We start from the raw sequence: 20311 nt of genomic DNA, 5'->3' as shown, positions 1-20311 counted from the left end.
CCTTCACAAGGAGGGCTGCCTTCGCAGGGAGTGCTGCCTTCACAAGGGGTAATGCCTTCGCAGGGAGTGCTGCCTTCGCAAGGGGTGGTGCCTTCGCAAGGAGTGTTGCCTTCGCAAGGAGTGCTGCATTCACAAGGAGTGCTGCCTCCGCAAGGAGTGCTGCTTTCGCAAGGAGTACTGCCTTTGCAAGGAGTACTGCCTTCGCAAGGAGTGCTGCCTTCACAAGGAGTGCTGCCTTCGCTAGGAGTGCTGTCTTCGCAAGGAGGGCTGCCTTCGAGAGGAGGGCTGCCTTCGCAAGGGGTAATGCCTTCGCAAGTAGTGCTGCCTTCTCAGGGAGTACTGCCTTTGAACGAGTGCTGCCTTCCAATGAGTGCTGCCTTCGCAAGGAGTGCTGCCTTTGCAAGGAGTGCTGCCTTCGCAAGGAGTGCTGCCTTCGCAAGGAGTGCTGCCTTCGCAATGAGGGCTGCCTTTGCAGGGAGTGCTGCCTTCGCAAGGGGTGGTGCCTTCGCAAAGAGTGCTGCCTTCGCAAGGAGTGCTGCCTTCGCAAGGAGTGCTGCCTTCACAATGAGGGCTGCCTTTGCTGGGAGTGCTGGCTTCACAAGGGGTGGTGAATCCGCAAGGATTGCTGCCTTCGCAGGGAGTGCTGCCTTCGCAAGGAGTGGTGCCTATGCACATAGTGCTGCCTTCGCACAGGTTGCTCCCTTTGCACGGAGTGCTGCCTTCGCACAGAGTGCAGCCTTCGCATGGAGTGCTGCTTTTGCTGAGAGTGCTGCCTTCGCAAGGAGTGCAGCCATCGCAAGGAGTGCTGCCTTCGCAAGGAGTGCTTCCTTCGCAAGGAGTGCTGCCTTCGAAAGGAGTGCTGCCTTCGCAAGGAGTCCTGCCTTCGCAAGGAGTGCTGCCTTCGCCAGGAGTGCTGCCTTCGCCAGGAGTGCTGCCTTCGCTACGAGTGCTGCCTTCGCAAGGGGTGCTGCCTACAAAAGGAGTGCTGCCCTCGTAAGGAGTTCTGCCTTCGCAAGGAGTGCTGCCTTCGCAAGGAATGCTACCTTCTCACAGAGTGCTGCCTTTGCACAGAATGCTGCCTTCACAAGGACTGCTGCCTTTGCACAGATTGCTGCCTTTGCACAGAGTGCTGCCTCCGCAAGGAGTGCTGCCTTTGGATGGACTGTTGCCTTCGCAAGGAGTGCTGCCTTTGCAAGGATTGCTGCCTTCGCAAGGAGTGCTGCCTTCGCTAGGAGTGCTGCCTTCGCTAGGAGTGCTGCCTTCGCTAGGAGTGCTGCCTTCGCAGGCAGTGCTGCCTACGCAGGGAGTGCTGCCTTCGCAAGGAGAGCTGCCTTCACAAGGAATGCTGCCTTTGCAAGGATTGCTGCCTTCGCAAGGAGTGCTGCCTTCGCTAGGAGTGCTGCCCTTCTAAGGAGAGCTGGCTTCGCAAGGAGTGCTGCCATCGCTAGGAGTGCTGCTTTCGCAAGGAGGGCTGACTTCGCAGGGAGTGCTGCCGTTGCAAGGAGTGCTGCCTTCGCAAGGAGTGGTGCCTTCGCAAGGAGTGCTGCCTTCGCAGGGAGTGCTGCATCCGCAAGGAGTGCTGCCTTCGCAAGGTGTGCTGCCTTCGCAAGAAGTGCTGCCTTTGCAAGGAGTGCTACCTTCGCAAGGAGTGCTGCCTTCGCTAGGAGTGCTGCCCTTCTAAGGAGATCTGGCTTCGCAAGGAGTGCTGCCTTCGCTAGGAGTGCTGCTTTCGCAAGGAGTGCTGCCTTCGCAAGGAATGCTGCCTTCCCAAGGAGTTCTGCCTTGGGACCGAGTGCTGCCTTCCCTAGGAGTGTTGCCTTCGTACAGAGTGCAGCCTTCACAAGGTGCTGCCTTCGCAAGGTGTGCTGCCTTTGCAAGGAGTACTGCCTTCGCAAGGAGTGCTGCCTTCGCAAGGAGTGCTGCCTTCGCTAGCAGTGTTGCCTTCGCAAGGAGTACTGCGTTCAGAAGGATTGGTGCCTCCGCAAGGAGTGCTGCCTTCGCAAGGAGTGCTGCCTTTGCAAGGAGTACTGCCTTCGCAAGGAGTGCTGTCTTCGCAAGGAGTGCTGCCTTCGCTAGGAGTGCTGCCCTCACAAGGAGGGCTGCCTTCGCAAGGAGTGCTGCCTTTGCAACGAGTACTGCCTTCGCAAGGAGTGCTGCCTTCGCAAGGAGTGCTGCCTTCGCTAGGAGTGCTGCCCTCACAAGGAGGGCTGCCTTCGCAAGGAGGGCTGCCTTCGCAGGGAGTGCTGCCTTCACAAGGGGTAATGCCTTCGCAGGGACTGCTGCCTTCGCAAGGGGTGGTGCCTTCGCAAGGAGTGTTGCCTTCGCAAGGAGTGCTGCATTCACAAGGAGTGCTGCCTCCGCAAGGAGTGCTGCTTTCACAAGGAGTACTGCCTTCGCAAGGAGTACTGCCTTCGCAAGGAGTGCTGCCTTCACAAGGAGTGCTGCCTTCGCTAGGAGTGCTGACTTCGCAAGGAGGGCTGCCTTCGAGAGGAGGGCTGCCTTCGCAAGGGGTAATGCCTTCGCAAGTAGTGCTGCCTTCTCAGGGAGTACTGCCTTTGAACGAGTGCTGCCTTCCAATGAGTGCTGCCTTCGCAAGGAGTGCTGCCTTCGCAATGAGGGCTGCCTTTGCAGGGAGTGCTGCCTTCGCAAGGGGTGGTGCCTTCACAAAGAGTGCTGCCTTCGCAAGGAGTGCTGCCTTCGCAAGGAGTGCTGCCTTCGCAAGGAGTGCTGCCTTCGCAATGAGGGCTGCCTTTGCTGGGAGTGCTGCCTTCGCAAGGGGTGGTGCCTTCGCAAGGAGTGCTGCATTTGCAAGGAGTGCTGCCTTCGCAAGGAGATATGCCTTCGCAAGGAGTGCTGCCTTCGCTAGGAGTGCTGCCCTTCTAAGGAGAGCTACCTTCGCAAGGAGTGCTGCCTTCGCTAGGAGTGCTGCTTTCGCAAGGAGGGCTGCCTTCGCAGGGAGTGCTGCCTTTGCAGGGAGTGCTGCCTTCGCAAGGAGTGGTGCCTTCGCAAGGAGTGCTGCCTTCGCAGGGAGCGCTGCATATGCAAGGAGTGCTGCCTTCGCAAGGTGTGCTGCCTTCGCAAGGAGTGCTGCCTTTGCAAGGAGCGCTGCCATCGCAAGGAGTGCTGCCTTCGCTAGGAGTGCTGCCTTCGCAAGGAGGGCTGCCTTCGCAAAGAGGGCTGCCTTCGAAGGGAGTGCTGCCTTCGCAACGAGTAATGCCTTCGCAAGTAGTTCTGCTTTCGCAGGGAGTACTGCCTTTGCAAGGAGTGCTGCCTTCCAAGGAGTGCTGCCTTCGCAAGGTGTGCTGCCTTCGCAAGGAGTGCTGCCTTTGCAAGGAGCGCTGCCATCGCAAGGAGTGCTGCCTTCGCTAGGAGTGCTGCCTTCGCAAGGAGGGCTGCCTTCACAAGTGGTGGTGCCTTCGCAAGGAGTGCTGCCTTTGCAAGGAGTGCTGCCTTCGCAAGGAGATATGCCTTCGCAAGGAGTGCTGCCTTCGCTAGGAGTGCTGCCCTTCTAAGGAGAGCTACCTTCGCAAGGAGTGCTGCCTTCGCTAGGAGTGCTGTTTTTCGCAAGGAGGTCTGCCTTCGCAGGGAGTGCTGCCTTTGCAGGGAGTGCTGCCTTCGCAAGGAGTGGTGCCTTCGCAAGGAGTGCTGCCTTCGCAGGGAGTGCTGCATCCGCAAGGAGTGCTGCCTTCGCAAGGTGTGCTGCCTTCGCAAGGAGTGCTGCCTTTGCAAGGAGCGCTGCCATCGCAAGGAGTGCTGCCTTCGCTAGGAGTGCTGCCTTCGCAAGGAGGGCTGCCTTCGCAAAGAGGGCTGCCTTCGCAGGGAGTGCAGCCTTCGCAAAGAGTAATGCCATCGCAAGTAGTTCTGCTTTCGCAGGGAGTACTGCCTTTGCAAGGAGTGCTGCCTTCCAAGGAGTGCTGCCTTCGCAAGGAGTGCTGCCTTCGCAAGGAGTGCTCCCTTCGCAAGGAGTGCTGCCTTCGCAAGGAGTGCTGCCTTCGCAAGGAGTGGTGCCTATGCACATAGTGCTGCCTTCGCACAGGTTGCTGCCTTTGCACGGAGTGCTGCCTTCGCACAGAGTGCAGCCTTCGCATGGAGTGCTGCTTTTGCTCAGAGTGCTGCCTTCGCAAGGTGTCCTGCCTTCGCAAGGAGTGCTGCCTTCGCCAGGAGTGCTGCCTTCGCCAGGAGTGCTGCCTTCGCAACGAGTGCTGCCTTCGCAAGGGGTGCTGCCTACATAAGGAGTGCTGCCCTCGTAAGGAGTTCTGCCTTCGCAAGGAGTGCTGCCTTCGCAAGTTGTGCTCCCTTCGCAAAGAGTGCTGTCTTCGCAAGGAGTGCTGCCTTCGCAAGGAGTGCTGCCTACGCTAGGAGTACTGCCCTCACAAGGAGGACTGCCTTCACAAGGAGGGCTGCCTTCGAAGGGAGTGCTGCCTTCACAAGGGGTAATGCCTTCGCAGGGAGTGCTGCCTTCGCAAGGGGTGGTGCCTTCGCAAGGAGTGTTGCCTTCGCAAGGAGTGCTGCATTCACAAGGAGTGCTGCCTCCGCAAGGAGTGCTACTTTCGCAAGGAGTACTGCCTTTGCAAGGAGTACTGCCTTCGCAAGGAGTGCTGCCTTCACAAGGAGTGCTGCCTTCGCTAGGAGTGCTGTCTTCGCAAGGAGGGCTGCCTTCGAGAGGAGGGCTGCCTTCGCAAGGGGTAATGCCTTCGCAAGTAGTGCTGCCTTCTCAGGGAGTACTGCCTTTGAACGAGTGCTGCCTTCCAATGAGTGCTGCCTTCGCAAGGAGTGCTGCCTTCGCAAGGAGTGCTGCCTTCGCAAGGAGTGCTGCCTTCGCAAGGAGTGCTGCCTTCGCAATGAGGGCTGCCTTTGCAGGGAGTGCTGCCTTCGCAAGGGGTGGTGCCTTCGCAAAGAGTGCTGCCTTCGCAAGGAGTGCTGCCTTCGCAAGGAGTGCTGCCTTTGCAATGAGAGCTGCCTTTGCTGGGAGTGCTGGCTTCACAAGGGGTGGTGAATCCGCAAGGAGTGCTGCCTTTGCAAGGAGTGCTGCCTTAGCAAGGAGATATGCCTTCGCAAGGAGTGCTGCCTTCGCTAGGAGTGCGGCCCTTTTAAGGAGAGCTACCTTCGCAAGGAGTGCTGCCTTCGCTAGGAGTGCTGCTTTCGCAAGGAGGTCTGCCTTTGCAGGGAGTGCTGCCTTTGCAGGGAGTGCTGCCTTCGCAAGGAGTGGTGCCTTCGCAAGGAGTGCTGCCTTCGCAGAGAGTGCTGCATCCGCAAGGAGTGCTGCCTTCTCAAGGTGTGCTGCCTTCGCAAGGAGTGCTGCCTTTGCAAGGAGCGCTGCCATCGCAAGGAGTGCTTCCTTCGCTAGGAGTGCTGCCTTCGCAAGGAGGGCTGCCTTCGCAAAGAGGGCTGCCTTCGCAGGGAGTGCTGCCTTCGCAAAGAGTAATGCCTTCGCAAGTAGTTCTGCTTTCGCAGGGAGTACTGCCTTTGCAAGGAGCGCTGCCTTCCCAGGAGTGCTGCCTTCGCAAGGAGTGCTGCCTTCGCAAGGAGTGCTCCCTTCGCAAGGAGTGCTGCCTTCGCAAGGAGTGCTGCCTTCGCAATGAGGGCTCCCTTCGCAGGGAGTGCTGCCTTCGCATGGGGTGGTGCCTTCGCAAAGTATGCTTCGTTCGCAGGGAGTGCTGCCTTTGCACAGAGTGCTGCGTTCTCTTGGAGTGCTGCCTTCAAAGGGAGTGCTGCCTTCACAAGGGATGGTGCCTACGCACGTAGTGCTGCCTTCGCACGGAGTGCTGCCTTCGCAAGTAGTGGTGGATTCGCAAGGGGTGCTGCCTTCGCACGGAGTGCTGTCTTTGCACAGAGTGCTGCCTTTGCACGGAGTGCTATCTCCGCACGGAAAGCAACCTTCGCAAGTAGTGCTTCCCTTGCACGGTATTCTGCCTTTGCAAGTAGTTCTGCCTTCGCAAGGAGTGCTGCCTTTGCAAGGAGTGCTGCCTTCGCAAGGAGTGGTGCCTTCGCAAGGAGTGCTGCCTTCGCAGGGAGTGCTGCATCCGCAAGGAGTGCTGCCTTCGCAAGGTGTGCTGCCTTCGCAAGGAGTGCTGCCTTTGCAAGGAGCGCTGCCATCGCAAGGAGTGCTGCCTTCGCTAGGAGTGCTGCCTTCGCAAGGAGGGCTGCCTTCGCAAGGAGGGCTGCCTTCGGAAAGAGGGCTGCCTTCGCAGGGAGTGCTGCCTTCGCAAAGAGTAATGCCTTCGCAAGTAGTTCTGCTTTCGCAGGGAGTACTGCCTTCGCAAGGAGTGCTGCCTTTGCAAGGAGCGCTGCCATCGCAAGGAGTGCTGCCTTCGCTAGGAGTGCTGCCTTCGCAAGGAGGGCTGCCTTCGCAAGGAGGGCTGCCTTCGCAAAGAGTGCTGCCTTCGCAAGGAGTGCTGCCTTCGCAATGAGGGCTGCCTTCGCTAGGAGTGCTGCCTTCACAAGGAGTGCTGTCTTCGCAAAGAGTGCTGCCTTCGCAAGGAGTGCTGCCTTCACAAGGAGTGCTGCCTTCGCAAGGAGTGCTGCCTTCGCAAGGAGTGCTGCCTTCGCAAGGAGTGCTGCCTTCCCATGGAGTGCTGCCTTGGGACAGAGTGCTGCCTTCGCTAGGGGTGTTGCCTTCGTACACAGTGCAGCCTTCGCAAGGAGTGCTGCCTTCGCAAGGTGTGCTGCCTTTGCAAGGAGTACTGCCTTCGCAAGGAGTGCTGCCATCGCAAGGAGTGCTGCCTTCGCTAGCAGTGTTGCCTTCGCAAGGAGTGCTGCGTTCAGAAGGAGTGGTGCCTCCGCAAGGGGTGCTGCCTTCGCAAGGAGTGCTGCCTTTGCAAGGAGTACTGCCTTCACAAGGAGTGCTGCCTTCGCAAGGAGTGCTGCCTTCGCAAGGAGGGCTGCCTTCGAGAGGAGGGCTGCCTTCGCAGGGAGTGCTGCCTTCGCAAGGGGTAATGACTTCGCAAGTAGTGCTGCCTTCTCAGGAAGTACTGCCTTTGCAACGAGTGCTGCCTTCCAATGAGTGCTGCCTTCCAATGAGTGCTGCCTTCGCAAGGAGTGCTGCCTTCGCAGGGAGTGCTGCATCCGCAAGGAGTGCTGCCTTCGCAAGGTGTGCTGCCTTCGCAAGGAGTGCTGCCTTTGCAAGGAGCGCTGCCATCGCAAGGAGTGCTGCCTTCGCTAGGAGTGCTGCCTTCGCAAGGAGGGCTGCTTCGCAAAGAGGGAGTACTGCCTTTGCAACGAGTGCTGCCTTCCAATGAGTGCTGCCTTTGCAAGGAGTGCTGCCTTCGCAAGGAGTGCTGCCTTCGCAAGGAGTGCTGCCTTCGCAAGGAGTGCTGCCTTCGCAACGAGGGCTGCCTTTGTAGGGAGTGCTGTCTTCATAAGGGGTTTTGCCTTCGCCAGGACTGCTGGCTTTGCAAGGAGTGCTGCCTTCGCAAGGAGAAATGCCTTCGCAAGGAGTGCTGCCCTCGCAAGGAGTGCTGCCTTTGCACAGAGTGCTGCCTTTGCAGGGAGTGCTGCCTTTGCACAGAGTGCTGCCTCTGCAAAGAGTGCTGCCTTTGCAAGGATTGCTGCCTTCGCAAGGAGTGCTGCCTTCACTAGGAGTGCTGCCTTTGCTAGGAGTGCTGCCTTCGCAAGGAGTGGTGCCTTCGCAAGCAGTGCTGCCTTCGCAAGGAGTGCTGCCTTTGCAAGGAGCGAAGCCATCGCAAGGACTGTTGCCTTCGCTAGGAGTGCTGCCTTCGCAAGGAGGGCTGCCTTCGCAAAGAGTGCTGCCTTCGAAAGGAGTGCTGCCTTTGCACAGAGTGCTGCCTTTGCAGGGAGTGCTGCCTTTGCACAGAGTGCTGCCTCCATAAGGACTGCTGCCTTTGCATGGACTGTTGCCTTCGCAAGGAGTGCTGCCTTTGCAAGGATTGCTGCCTTCACAAGGAGTGTTGCCTTCGCTAGGAGTGCTGCCTTCGCTAGGAGTGCTGCCTTCGCAGGGAGTGCTGCCTATGCTGGGAGTGCTGCCTTCGCAAGGAGTGCTGCCTTCGCAAGGAGTGCTGCCTTTGCAAGGAGCGCTGCCATCGCAAGGAGTGCTGCCTTCGCTAGGAGTGCTGCCTTTGCAAGGAGCGCTGCCATCGCAAGGAGTGCTGCCTTCGCTAGGAGTGCTGCCTTCGCAAGGAGGGCTGCTTCGCAAAGAGGGAGTACTGCCTTTGCAACGAGTGCTGCCTTCCAATGAGTGCTGCCTTTGCAAGGAGTGCTGCCTTCGCAAGGAGAAATGCCTTCGCAAGGAGTGCTGCCCTCGCAAGGAGTGCTGCCTTTGCACAGAGATCTGCATTCGCAGGGTGTGGTGCCTTCGCAAGGTGTGCTGCCTTCGGTAGGAGTGCTGCCTTCAAAAGGAGTGGTGCCTTCGCAAGGAGTACTGCCTTCGCAAGGAGTGCTGACTTTGCAAGGAGTGCTGACTTTGCAAGGATTGCTGCCTTTGCAAGGATTGCTGCCTTTGCAAGGATTGCTGCCTTCGCAAGGAGTGCTGCCATCGCTAGGAGTGCTGCCTTTGCTAGGAGTGCTGCCTTCGCAGGGAGAGCTGCCTACACAGGGAGTGCTGCCTTCGCAAGGAAAGCTGCCTTCACAAGGAGTGCTGCCTTCGCAAGGAGTGCTGCCTTCGCAAGGAGTTCTGCCTTCGCAAGGAGTGCTGCTTTCGCAGGGTGTGCACCCTTCGCACATAGTGCTGCCTTCACACAGAGTGCTTCCTTTGACAGAGTGCTGCCTTCGCAAGGAGGGCTGCCTTCGCAGGGAGTGCTGCCTACGCAGGGAGTGCTGCCTACGCAGGGAGTGCTGCCTTCGCAAGGAGTGCTGCCTTCGCAAGGAGTGCTGCCTTCGCAAGGACTGCTGCCTTCGCAAGGAGTGCTGCCTACGCACGGAGTGCAGCCTTCGCACATAGTGCTGCCTTCACACGGAGTGTTTCCTTTGACAGAGTGCTGCCTTCGCAAGGAGGGCTGCCTTTGCAAAGAGTGCTGCCTTCGAAAGGAGTGCTGCCTTTGCACAGAGTGCTGCCTTTGCAGGGAGTGCTGCCTTTGCACAGAGTGCTGCCTCCGTAAGGACTGCTGCCTTTGCATGGACTGTTGCCTTCGCAAGGAGTGCTGCCTTTGCAAGGATTGCTGCCTTCGCAAGGAGTGCTGCCTTCGGTAGGAGTGCTGCCTTCGCTAGGAGTGCTGCCTTCGCAGGGAGTGCTGCCTACGCTGGGAGTGCTGCCTTCGCAAGGAGTGCTGCCTCCGCAAGGAGTGCTGCCTTCGCTAGGAGTGCTGCCTTCGCAATGAGAGCTGCCTTTGCAGGGAGTGCTGCCTTCGCAAGGGGTGGTGCCTTCGCAAGCAGTGCTGCCTTCGCAAGGAGTGCTGCCTTCGCAATGAGGGCTGCCTTTGCAGCGAGTGCTGGCTTCGCAAGGGGTGGTGCCTTCGCAAAGAGTGCTGCCTCTGCAAGGAGTGCTGCCTTCGTAAGGAGATATGCCTTCGCAAGGAGTGCTGCCATCACTAGGAGTGCTGCTTCGCAAGGAGGGCTGAATTCGCAGGGACTGCTGCCTTTGCAGGCAGAGCTGCCTTTGCAAGGAGTGCTGCCTTCGTACGGAGTGCAGCCTTCGCACTTAGTGCTGCCTACCCATGGAGTGCTGCCTTTGCACTGAGATCTGCATTCGCAGGGTGTCTTTAAAAGGAGTGCAGCCTTTGCAAGGAGTATTGTCTTCGAAAGGAGTGCTGCTTTCGCAAGGAGTGCTGCCTTCGCTAGGAGTGTTGTCATCGCAAGGAGTGCTGCCTTCCAGAGGAGGGCTGCCTTCGCAGGGAGTGCTGCCTTCGAAAGGGGTAATGCATTCGCAAGTAGTGCTGCCTTCTCAGGGAGTACTGCGTTTGCAACAAGTGCTGCCTCCCAATGAGTGCTGCCTTCGAAGGAGTGCTGCCTTCGCAAGGAGTGCTGCCTTCGCAAGGAGTGCTGCCTTCGCAATGAGGGCTGCCATTGCAGGGAGTGCTGCCTTCGCAAGGGAAGGTGTCTTCGCAAGGAGTGCTGCGCTTCTAAGGAGAGCTGGCTTCGCAAGGAGTGCTGCCATCGCTGGGAGTGCTGCTTTCGCAAGGAGGGCTGACTTCGCAGGGAGTGCTGCCTTTGCAGCGAGTGCTGCCTTCGCAAGGAGTGGTGCCTTCGCAGGGAGTGCTGCCATCGCAGGGAGTGCTGCATCCGCAAGGAGTGCTGCCTTCGAAGGAGTGCTGCCTTCGCAAGGAGTGCTGCCTTCGCAGGGAGTGCTGCCTTTGCAAGGAGATCTGCCTTCGCAAGGAGAGCTGCCTTCGCTAGGAGTGCTGCCTTCGCAATGAGGGCTGCCTTCGCAGGGAGTGCTGCCTTTGCAGGGAGTGCTGCCTTCGCAAGGAGTGGTGCCTTCGCAAGCAGTGTTGCCTTCGCAAGGAGTGCTGCCTTTGCAAGGAGCGAAGCCATCGCAAGGACTGTTGCCTTCGCTAGGAGTGCTGCCTTCGCAAGGAGGGCTGCCTTCGCAAAGAGGGCTGCCTTCGCAGGGAGTGCTGCCTTCGCAAGGGGTAATGCCTTCGCAAGTAGTTCTGCTTTCGCAGGGAGTACTGCCTTTGCAAGGAATGCTGCCTTCCAAGGAGTGCTGCCTTCGCAAGTAGTGCTCCCTTCGGAAAGAGTGCTGCCTTCGCAAGGAGTGCTGCCTTCGCAATGAGGGCTGCCTTCGCTAGGAGTGCTGCCTTCACAAGGAGTGCTGTCTTCGCAAGGAGTGCTGCCTTCGCAAGGAGTGCTGCCTTTGCAAGGAGTGCTGCCTTCGCAAGGAGTGCTGCCTTCGCAAGGAGTGCTGCCTTCGCAAGGAGTGCTGCCTTCCCATGGAGTGCTGCCTTGGGACAGAGTGCTGCCTTCGCTAGGGGTGTTGCCTTCGTACACAGTGCAGCCTTCGCAAGGAGTGCTGCCTTCGCAAGGTGTGCTGCCTTTGCAAGGAGTACTGCCTTCGCAAGGAGTGCTGCCATCGCAAGGAGTGCTGCCTTCGCTAGCAGTGTTGCCTTCGCAAGGATTGCAGCGTTCAGAAGGAGTGGTGCCTCCGCAAGGGGTGCTGCCTTCGCAAGGAGTGCTGCCTTTGCAAGGAGTACTGCCTTCGCAAGGAGTGCTGCCTTCGCAAGGAGTGCTGCCTTCGCAAGGAGGGCTGCCTTCGAGAGGAGGGCTGCCTTCGCAGGGAGTGCTGCCTTCGCAAGGGGTAATGACTTCGCAAGTAGTGCTGCCTTCTCAGGGAGTACTGCCTTTGCAACGAGTGCTGCCTTCCAATGAGTGCTGCCTTCCAATGAGTGCTGCCTTCGCAAGGAGTGCTGCCTTCGCAGGGAGTGCTGCATCCGCAAGGAGTGCTGCCTTCGCAAGTTGTGCTGCCTTCGCAAGGAGTGCTGCCTTTGCAAGGAGCGCTGCCATCGCAAGGAGTGCTGCCTTCGCTAGGAGTGCTGCCTTCGCAAGGAGGGCTGCTTCGCAAAGAGGGAGTACTGCCTTTGCAACGAGTGCTGCCTTCCAATGAGTGCTGCCTTTGCAAGGAGTGCTGCCTTCGCAAGGAGTGCTGCCTTCGCAAGGAGTGCTGCCTTCGCAAGGAGTGCTGCCTTCGCAACGAGGGCTGCCTTTGTAGGGAGTGCTGTCTTCATAAGGGGTTTTGCCTTCGCCAGGACTGCTGGCTTTGCAAGGAGTGCTGCCTTCGCAAGGAGAAATGCCTTCGCAAGGAGTGCTGCCCTCGCAAGGAGTGCTGCCTTTGCACAGAGTGCTGCCTTTGCAGGGAGTGCTGCCTTTGCACAGAGTGCTGCCTCTGCAAAGAGTGCTGCCTTTGCAAGGATTGCTGCCTTCGCAAGGAGTGCTGCCTTCACTAGGAGTGCTGCCTTTGCTAGGAGTGCTGCCTTCGCAAGGAGTGGTGCCTTCGCAAGCAGTGCTGCCTTCGCAAGGAGTGCTGCCTTTGCAAGGAGCGAAGCCATCGCAAGGACTGTTGCCTTTGCTAGGAGTGCTGCCTTCGCAAGGAGGGCTGCCTTTGCAAAGAGTGCTGCCTTCGAAAGGAGTGCTGCCTTTGCACAGAGTGCTGCCTTTGCAGGGAGTGCTGCCTTTGCACAGAGTGCTGCCTCCATAAAGACTGCTGCCTTTGCATGGACTGTTGCCTTCGCAAGGAGTGCTGCCTTTGCAAGGATTGCTGCCTTCGCAAGGAGTGCTGCCTTCGCTAGGAGTGCTGCCTTCGCTAGGAGTGCTGCCTTCGCAGGGAGTGCTGCCTACGCTGGGAGTGCTGCCTTTGCAAGGAGTGCTGCCTTCGCAAGGAGTGCTGCCTTTGCAAGGAGCGCTGCCATCGCAAGGAGTGCTGCCTTCGCTAGGAGCGCTGCCTTTGCAAGGAGCGCTGCCATCGCAAGGAGTGCTGCCTTCGCTAGGAGTGCTGCCTTCGCAAGGAGGGCTGCTTCGCAAAGAGGGAGTACTGCCTGTGCAACGAGTGCTGCCTTCCAATGAGTGCTGCCTTTGCAAGGAGTGCTGCCTTCGCAAGGAGTGCTGCCTTCGCAAGGAGTGCTGCCTTCGCAAGGAGTGCTGCCTTCGCAACGAGGGCTGCCTTTGTAGGGAGTGCTGTCTTCATAAGGGGTTTTGCCTTCGCCAGGACTCCTGGCTTTGCAAGGAGTGCTGCCTTCGCAAGGAGAAATGCCTTCGCAAGGAGTGCTGCCCTCGCAAGGAGTGCTGCCTTTGCACAGAGATCTGCATTCGCAGGGTGTGGTGCCTTCGCAAGGTGTGCTGCCTTCGGTAGGAGTGCTGCCTTCAAAAGGAGTGCTGCCTTCGCAAGGAGTACTGCCTTCGAAAGGAGTGCTGCCTTCGCAAGGAGTGCTGCCTTCGCTAGGAGTGTTGTCTTCGCAAGGAGGGCTGCCTTCGAGAGGAGGGCTGCCTTCGCAGGGAGTGCTGCCTTCGCAAGGGGTAATGCATTTTCAAGTAGTGCTGCCTTCTCAGGGAGTACTGGCTTTGTAACGAGTGCTGCCTCCCAAAGAGTGCTGCCATCACAAGGAGTGCTGCCTTCGCAAGGAGTGCTGCCTTCGCAAGGAGTGCTGCCTTCGCAAGGAGTGCTCCCTTCGCAAGGAGTGCTGCCTTTGCAGGAAGTGCTGCCTTTGCAAGGAGTGGTGCCTTCGCAAGGAGTGCTGCCTTCGCAGGGAGTGCTGCATCCGCAAGGAGTGCTGCCTTCGCAAGGAGTGCTGCCTTCGCAAGGAGTGCTGCCTTTGCAAGGAGCACTGCCATCGCAAGGACTGTTGCCTTCGCTAGGAGTGCTGCCTTCACAGGGAGGGCTGCCTTCGCAAAGAGGGCTGCCTTCGCAGGGAGTGCTGCCTTCGCAAGGGGTAATGCCTTCGCAAGTAGTTCTGCATTCACAGGGAGTACTGCCTTTACAAGGAGTGCTGCCTTCCAAGGAGTGCTGCCTTCGCAAGTAGTGCTCCCTTCGCAAAGAGTGCTGCCTTCGCAAGGAGTGCTGCCTTCGCAATGAGGGCTGCCTTCGCTAGAAGTGCTGCCTTCGCAAGGAGTGCTGCCTTCGCAAGGAGTGCTGCCTTCGCAAGGAGTGCTGTCTTCGCAAGGAGTGCTGCCTTCGCAAGGAGTGCTGCCTTCGCAGGGAGTGCTGCCTTCGCAGGGAGTGCTGCCTTCCCAAGGAGTGCTGCCTTGGGACAGAGTGCTGCCTTCGCTAGGAGTGTTGCATTCGTACACAGTGCAGCCTTCGCAAGGAGTGCTACCTTCGCAAGGTGTGCTGCCTTTGCGAGGAGTACTGCCTTCGCAAGGAGTGCTGCCTTCGCAAGGAGTGCTGCCTTCGTTACCAGTGTTGCCTTCGCAAGGAGTGCTGCGTTCAGAATGAGTGGTGCCTCCGCAAGGGGTGATGCCTTCGCAAGGAGTGCTGCCTTTGCAAGGAGTACTGCCTTTGCAAGGAGGGCTGCCTTCGCAAGGAGTGCTGCCTTCGCTAGGAGTGTTGCCCTCGCAAAGAGGGCTGCCTTCGCAAGGAGGGCTGCCTTCGCAGGGAGTACTGCCTTCGCTAGGAGTGATGTCTTCGCAAGGAGGGCTGCCTTCGAGAGGAGGGCTGCCTTCGCAGGGAGTGCTGCCTTCGCAAGGGGTAATGCCTTCGCAAGTAGTGCTACTTCTCAGGCAGTACTGCCTTTGCAACGAGTGCTGCCTTCCAATGAGTGCTGCCTTCCCAAGGAGTGCTGCTTTCGCAAGGGAGGCTGCCTTCGCAGAGAGTGCTGCCTTTGCAGGGAGTACTGCCTTCGCAAGGAATGGTGTCTTCGAAAGGAGTGCTGCCTTCGCAGGGAGTGCTGCATCCGCAAGGAGTGCTGCCTTTGCAATGTGTGCTGCCATCGCAAGGAGTGCTGCCTTCGCTGGGAGTGCTGCCTTCGCAAGGAGGGGCTGCCTTCGCAAAGAGGGAGTACTGCCTTTGCAACGAGTGCTGCCTTCCAATGAGTGCTGCCTTTGCAAGGAGTGCTGCCTTCACAAGGAGTGCTGCCTTCGCAAGGAGTGCTGCCTTCGCAACGGGGGCTGCCTTTGTAGGGAGTGCTGTCTTCGTATGGGGTTTTCCCTTGCCAGGAGTGCTGCCTTTGCAAGAAGTGCTGCCTTTGCAAGGAGTGCTGCCTTTGCAAGGAGTGCTGCCTTCGCAAGGAGTGCTGCCTTCGCAAGGAGTGCTGCCTTCGCAAGGAGTGCTGCCTTTGCACAGAGTGCTGCCTTTGCAGGGAGTACTGCCTTTGCACAGAGTGCTGCCTCCGCAAGGAGTGCTGCGTTTGCATGGACTGTTGCCTTCGCAAGGAGTGCTGCCTTTGCAAGGATTGCTGCCTTCGCAAGGAGTGCTGCCTTCGCTAGAAGTGCTGCCTTTGCACGGAGGGCTGCCTTCGCAAGGAGGGCTTCCTTCACATGGAGTGCTGCCTTCGCAAGGGGTAATGCCTTCGCAAGTACTGCTGCCTTCACAGGGAGTACTGCCTTAGCAACGAGTGCTGCCTTCCAATCAGTGCTGCCTTTGCAAGGAGTGCTCCCTTCGCACGGAGTGCAGCCTTCAAATGGAGTGCTGCTTTTGCTCAGAGTGCTGCCTTCGCAAGGAGTGGAGCCTTCGCAAGGAGTGCTGCCTTCGCAAGGAGTGCTGCCTTCGCAAGGAGTGCTGACTTTGCACAGAGTGCTGCCTTTGCAGGGAGTGCTGCCTTTGCACAGAGTGCTGCCTCCGCAAGGAGTGCTGCCTTTGTATGTACTGTTGCCTTCGCAAGCAGTGCTGCCTTTGCAAGGATTGCTGCCTTTGCAAGGATTGCTGCCTTTGCAAGGATTGCTGCCTTCGCAAGGAGTGCTGCCATCGCTAGGAGTGCTGCCTTTGCTAGGAGTGCTGCCTTCGCAGGGAGAGCTGCCTACACAGGGAGTGCTGCCTTCGCAAGGAAAGCTGCCTTCACAAGGAGTGCTGCCTTCGCAAGGAGTGCTGCCTTCGCAAGGAGTTCTGCCTTCGCAAGGAGTGCTGCTTTCGCACAGTGTGCACCCTTCGCACATAGTGCTGCCTTCACACAGAGTGTTTCCTTTGACAGAGTGCTGCCTTCGCAAGGAGGGCTGCCTTCGCAGGGAGTGCTGCCTACGCAGGGAGTGCTGCCTACGCAGGGAGTGCTGCCTTCGCAAGGAGTGCTGCCTTCGCAAGGAGTGCTGCCTTCGCAAGGACTGCTGCCTTCGCAAGGAGTGCTGCCTTCGCACGGAGTGCAGCCTTCGCACATAGTGCTGCCTTCACACGGAGTGCTTCCTTTGACAGAGTGCTGCCTTCGCAAGGAGGGCTGCCTTTGCAAAGAGTGCTGCCTTCGACAGGAGTGCTGCCTTTGCACAGAGTGCTGCCTTTGCAGGGAGTGCTGCCTTTGCACAGAGTGCTGCCTCCGTAAGGACTGCTGCCTTTGCATGGACTGTTGGCTTCGGAAGGAGTGCTGCCTTTGCAAGGATTGCTGCCTTCGCAAGGAGTGCTGCCTTCGGTAGGAGTGCTGCCTTCGCTAGGAGTGCTGCCTTCGCAGGGAGTGCTGCCTACGCTGGGAGTGCTGCCTTCGCAAGGAGTGCTGCCTCCGCAAGGAGTGCTGCCTTCGCTAGGAGTGCTGCCTTCGCAATGAGAGCTGCCTTTGCAGGGAGTGCTGCCTTCGCAAGGGGTGGTGCCTTCGCAAGCAGTGCTGCCTTCGCAAGGAGTGCTGCCTTTGCAAGGAGCGCAGCCATCGCAAGAACTGTTGCTTCGCTAGGAGTGCTGCCTTCGCAAGGAGGGCTGCCTTCGCAAAGAGGGCTGCCTTCGCAGGGAGTGCTGCCTTCGCAAGGGGTAATGCCTTCGCAAGTAGTTCTGCTTTCGCAGGGAGTACTGCCTTTGCAAGGAGTGCTGCCTTCCAAGGAGTGCTGCCTTCGCAAGTAGTGCTCCCTTCGCAAAGAGTGCTGCCTTCGCAAGGAGTGCTGCCTTCCCAATGAGGGCTGCCTTCGCTAGGAGTGCTGCCTTCGCAAGGAGTGCTGTCTTCGCAAGGAGTGCTGCCTTCGCAAGGAGTGCTGCCTTCGCAAGGAGTGCTGCCTTCGCAAGGAGTGCTGCCTTCGCAAGGAGTGCTGCCTTCCCATGGAGTGCTGCCTTAGGACAGAGTGCTGCCTTCGCTAGGGGTGTTGCCTTCGTACAAAGTGCAGCCTTCGCAAGGAGTGCTGCCTTCGCAAGGTGTGCTGCCTTTGCAAGGAGTACTGCCTTCGCAAGGAGTGCTGCCTTCGCAAGGAGTGCTGCCTTCGCTAGGAGTGTTGCCTTCGCAAAGAGTGCTGCGTTCAGAAGGAGTGGTGCCTCCGCAAGGGGTGCTGCCTTCGCAAGGAGTGCTGCCTTTGCAAGGAGTACTGCCTTCGCAAGGAGTAATGCCTTCGCAAGGAGTGCTCCCCTCGCAATGAGGGCTGCCTTCGAGAGGAGGGCTGCCTTCGCAGGGAGTGCTGCCTTCGCAAGGGGTAATGCCTTCGCAAGTAGTGCTGCCTTCTCAGGGAGTACTGCCTTTGCAACGAGTGCTGCCTTCCAATGAGTGCTGCCTTCGCAAGGAGTGCTGCTTTCGCAAAGAGTGCTGCCTTCGCAGGGAGTGCTGCATCCGCAAGGAGTGCTGCCTTCGCAAGGTGTGCTGCCTTCGCAAGGAGTGCTGCCTTTGCAAGGAGCGCTGCCATCGCAAGGAGTGCTGCCTTCGCTAGGAGTGCTGCCATCGCAAGGAGGGCTGCTTCGCAAAGAGGGAGTACTGCCTTTGCAACGGGTGCTGCCTTCCAATGAGTGCTGCCTTTGCAAGGAGTGCTGCCTTCGCAAGGAGTGCTGCCTTCGCAAGGAGAAATGCCTTCCCAAGGAGTGCTGCCTTCGCAAGGAGTGCTGCCTTTGCACAGAGTGCTGCCTTTGCAGGGAGTGCTGCCTTTGCACAGAGTGCTGCCTCCGCAAAGAGTGCTGCCTTTGCAAGGATTGCTGCCTTCGCAAGGAGTGCTGCCTTCGCTAGGAGTGCTGCCTTTGCTAGGAGTGCTGCCTTCGCTAGGAGTGCTGCCTTCGCGGGGAGAGCTGTCTACGCAGGGAGTGCTGCCTTCGCAAGGAGAGCTGCCTTCACAAGGAATGCTGCCTTCACAAGGAGTGCTGCCTTCGCAAGGAGTGCTGCCATCGCAAGGAGTGCAGCCTTCGCACGTAGTGCTGCCTTCCCACGGAGTGCTGCCTTTGCACAGAGATCTGCATGCGCAGGGTGTGGTGCCTTCGCAAGGTGTGCTGCCTTCGGTATTAGTGCTGCCTTCAAAAGGAGTGCTGCCTTCGCAAGGAGTACTGCCTTCGAAAGGAGTGCTGCCTTCGCAAGGAGTGCTGCCTTCGCTAGGAGTGTTGTCTTCGCAAGGAGGGCTGCCTTCGAGAGGAGGGCTGCCTTCGCAGGGAGTGCTGCCTTCGCAAGGGGTAATGCATTTTCAAGTAGTGCTGCCTTCTCAGGGAGTACTGCCTTTGCAACGAGTGCTGCCTCCCAAAGAGTGCTGCCATCACAAGGAGTGCTGCCTTCGCAAGGAGTGCTGCCTTCGCAAGGAGTGCTGCCTTCGCAAGGAGTGCTCCCTTCGCAATGAGGGCTGCCTTTGCAGGGAGTGCTGCCTTCGCAAGGGCTGGTGCCTTTGCAAGCAGTGCTGCCTTTGCAAGGAGTGCTGCTTTCGCAAGGAGTGCTGCCTTCGCGAGGAATGCTGCCCTTCTAAGGAGAGCTGGCTTCGCAAGGAGTGCTGCCATCGCTAGGAGTGCTGCTTTCGCAAGAAGGGCTGACTTCGCAGGGAGTGCTGCCTTTGCAGGAAGTGCTGCCTTTGCAAGGAGTGGTGCCTTCGCAAGGAGTGCTGCCTTCACAGGGAGTGCTGTATCCGCAAGGAGTGCTGCCTTCGCAAGGAGTGCAGCCTTCGCAAGGAGTGCTGCCTTTGCAAGGAGCGCTGCCATCGCAAGGACTGTTGCCTTCGCTAGGAATGCTGCCTTCGCAAGGAGGGCTGCCTTCGCAAAGAGGGCTGCCTTCGCAGGGAGTGCTGCCTTCGCAAGGGGTAATGCCTTCGCAAGTAGTTCTGCATTCGCAGGGAGTACTGCCTTTGCAAGGAGTGCTGCCTTCCAAGGATTGCTGCCTTTGCAAGGATTGCTGCCTTCGCAAGGAGTGCTGCCATCGCTAGGAGTGCTGCCTTTGCTAGGAGTGCTGCCTTCGCAGGGAGAGCTGCCTACACAGGGAGTGCTGCCTTCGCAAGGAAAGCTGCCTTCACAAGGAGTGCTGCCTTCGCAAGGAGTGCTGCCTTCGCAAGGAGTTCTGCCTTCGCAAGGAGTGCTGCTTTCGCACAGTGTGCACCCTTCGCACATAGTGCTGCCTTCACACAGAGTGTTTCCTTTGACAGAGTGCTGCCTTCGCAAGGAGGGCTGCCTTCGCAGGGAGTGCTGCCTACGCAGGGAGTGCTGCCTACGCAGGGAGTGCTGCCTTCGCAAGGAGTGCTGCCTTCGCAAGGAGTGCTGCCTTCGCAAGGACTGCTGCCTTCGCAAGGAGTGCTGCCTTCGCACGGAGTGCAGCCTTTGCACATAGTGCTGCCTTCACACGGAGTGCTTCCTTTGACAGAGTGCTGCCTTCGCAAGGAGGGCTGCCTTTGCAAAGAGTGCTGCCTTCGAAAGGAGTGCTGCCTTTGCACAGAGTGCTGCCTTTGCAGGGAGTGCTGCCTTTGCACAGAGTGCTGCCTCCGTAAGGACTGCTGCCTTTGCATGGACTGTTGGCTTCGCAAGGAGTGCTGCCTTTGCAAGGATTGCTGCCTTCGCAAGGAGTGCTGCCTTCGGTAGGAGTGCTGCCTTCGCTAGGAGTGCTGCCTTCGCAGGGAGTGCTGCCTACGCTGGGAGTGCTGCCTTCGCAAGGAGTGCTGCCTCCGCAAGGAGTGCTGCCTTCGCTAGGAGTGCTGCCTTCGCAATGAGAGCTGCCTTTGCAGGGAGTGCTGCCTTCGCAAGGGGTGGTGCCTTCGCAAGCAGTGCTGCCTTCGCAAGGAGTGCTGCCTTTGCAAGGAGCGCAGCCATCGCAAGAACTGTTGCTTCGCTAGGAGTGCTGCCTTCGCAAGGAGGGCTGCCTTCGCAAAGAGGGCTGCCTTCGCAGGGAGTGCTGCCTTCGCAAGGGGTAATGCCTTCGCAAGTAGTTCTGCTTTCGCAGGGAGTACTGCCTTTGCAAGGAGTGCTGCCTTCCAAGGAGTGCTGCCTTCGCAAGTAGTGCTCCCTTCGCAAAGAGTGCTGCCTTCGCAAGGAGTGCTGCCTTCGCAATGAGGGCTGCCTTCGCTAGGAGTGCTGCCTTCGCAAGGAGTGCTGTCTTCGCAAGGAGTGCTGCCTTCGCAAGGAGTGCTGCCTTCGCAAGGAGTGCTGCCTTCGCAAGGAGTGCTGCCTTCGCAAGGAGTGCTGCCTTCCCATGGAGTGCTGCCTTAGGACAGAGTGCTGCCTTCGCTAGGGGTGTTGCCTTCGTACAAAGTGCAGCCTTCGCAAGGAGTGCTGCCTTCGCAAGGTGTGCTGCCTTTGCAACGAGTACTGCCTTCGCAAGGAGTGCTGCCTTCGCAAGGAGTGCTGCCTTCGCTAGGAGTGTTGCCTTCGCAAAGAGTGCTGCGTTCAGAAGGAGTGGTGCCTCCGCAAGGGGTGCTGCCTTCGCAAGGAGTGCTGCCTTTGCAAGGAGTACTGCCTTCGCAAGGAGTGCTGCCTTCGCAAGGAGTGCTCCCCTCGCAAGGAGGGCTGCCTTCGAGAGGAGGGCTGCCTTCGCAGGGAGTGCTGCCTTCGCAAGGGGTAATGCCTTCGCAAGTAGTGCTGCCTTCTCAGGGAGTACTGCCTTTGCAACGAGTGCTGCCTTCCAATGAGTGCTGCCTTCGCAAGGAGTGCTGC

At 58.8% G+C, this 20311-nt stretch overlaps 5 protein-coding genes across 5 annotated transcripts; all 5 read left to right on the top strand.

Moving 5' to 3' along the window:
- The first annotated feature begins 51 nt into the window (after positions 1-51).
- LOC126160002 (uncharacterized) lies at positions 52-1932 on the top strand. The gene has a single exon (XM_049916809.1). The coding sequence runs from the start codon at positions 52-54 to the stop codon at positions 1930-1932; it is 1881 nt and encodes a 626-aa protein (XP_049772766.1).
- A 2504-nt stretch (positions 1933-4436) lies between these two features.
- Positions 4437-5582, top strand: LOC126160001 (Golgi associated RAB2B interactor protein 3-like). Its single transcript, XM_049916808.1, has one exon. The coding sequence runs from the start codon at positions 4437-4439 to the stop codon at positions 5580-5582; it is 1146 nt and encodes a 381-aa protein (XP_049772765.1).
- A 1652-nt stretch (positions 5583-7234) lies between these two features.
- Positions 7235-8194, top strand: LOC126160000 (ice-structuring glycoprotein-like). The gene has a single exon (XM_049916807.1). The coding sequence runs from the start codon at positions 7235-7237 to the stop codon at positions 8192-8194; it is 960 nt and encodes a 319-aa protein (XP_049772764.1).
- Positions 8195-11490: 3296 nt separating this feature from the next.
- Positions 11491-12450, top strand: LOC126159999 (glycine, alanine and asparagine-rich protein-like). Its single transcript, XM_049916805.1, has one exon. The coding sequence runs from the start codon at positions 11491-11493 to the stop codon at positions 12448-12450; it is 960 nt and encodes a 319-aa protein (XP_049772762.1).
- A 4761-nt stretch (positions 12451-17211) lies between these two features.
- Positions 17212-18024, top strand: LOC126159998 (uncharacterized). Its single transcript, XM_049916804.1, has one exon. The coding sequence runs from the start codon at positions 17212-17214 to the stop codon at positions 18022-18024; it is 813 nt and encodes a 270-aa protein (XP_049772761.1).
- Positions 18025-20311: the final 2287 nt, after the last annotated feature.

The sequence above is a fragment of the Schistocerca cancellata genome, unplaced genomic scaffold, assembly GCF_023864275.1.
Source record: "Schistocerca cancellata isolate TAMUIC-IGC-003103 unplaced genomic scaffold, iqSchCanc2.1 HiC_scaffold_1150, whole genome shotgun sequence".
In the NCBI taxonomy this organism is placed as follows: Eukaryota; Metazoa; Arthropoda; class Insecta; order Orthoptera; family Acrididae; genus Schistocerca; species Schistocerca cancellata.
The sequence above is the reverse complement of the archived record's forward strand: the minus strand, read 5'-3'. Positions and strand labels throughout refer to the sequence as shown.

What these genes read in the sequence shown, in the direction of transcription:
- LOC126160000 (XM_049916807.1), top strand. Translation starts at nt 7,235, where the DNA reads ATGAGTGCTGCCTTTGCAAGGAGTGCTGCCTTCGCAAGGAGTGCTGCC.
- LOC126160002 (XM_049916809.1), top strand. Translation starts at nt 52, where the DNA reads ATGCCTTCGCAGGGAGTGCTGCCTTCGCAAGGGGTGGTGCCTTCGCAA.
- LOC126159998 (XM_049916804.1), top strand. Translation starts at nt 17,212, where the DNA reads ATGAGTGCTGCCTTTGCAAGGAGTGCTGCCTTCGCAAGGAGTGCTGCC.
- LOC126159999 (XM_049916805.1), top strand. Translation starts at nt 11,491, where the DNA reads ATGAGTGCTGCCTTTGCAAGGAGTGCTGCCTTCGCAAGGAGTGCTGCC.
- LOC126160001 (XM_049916808.1), top strand. Translation starts at nt 4,437, where the DNA reads ATGCCTTCGCAGGGAGTGCTGCCTTCGCAAGGGGTGGTGCCTTCGCAA.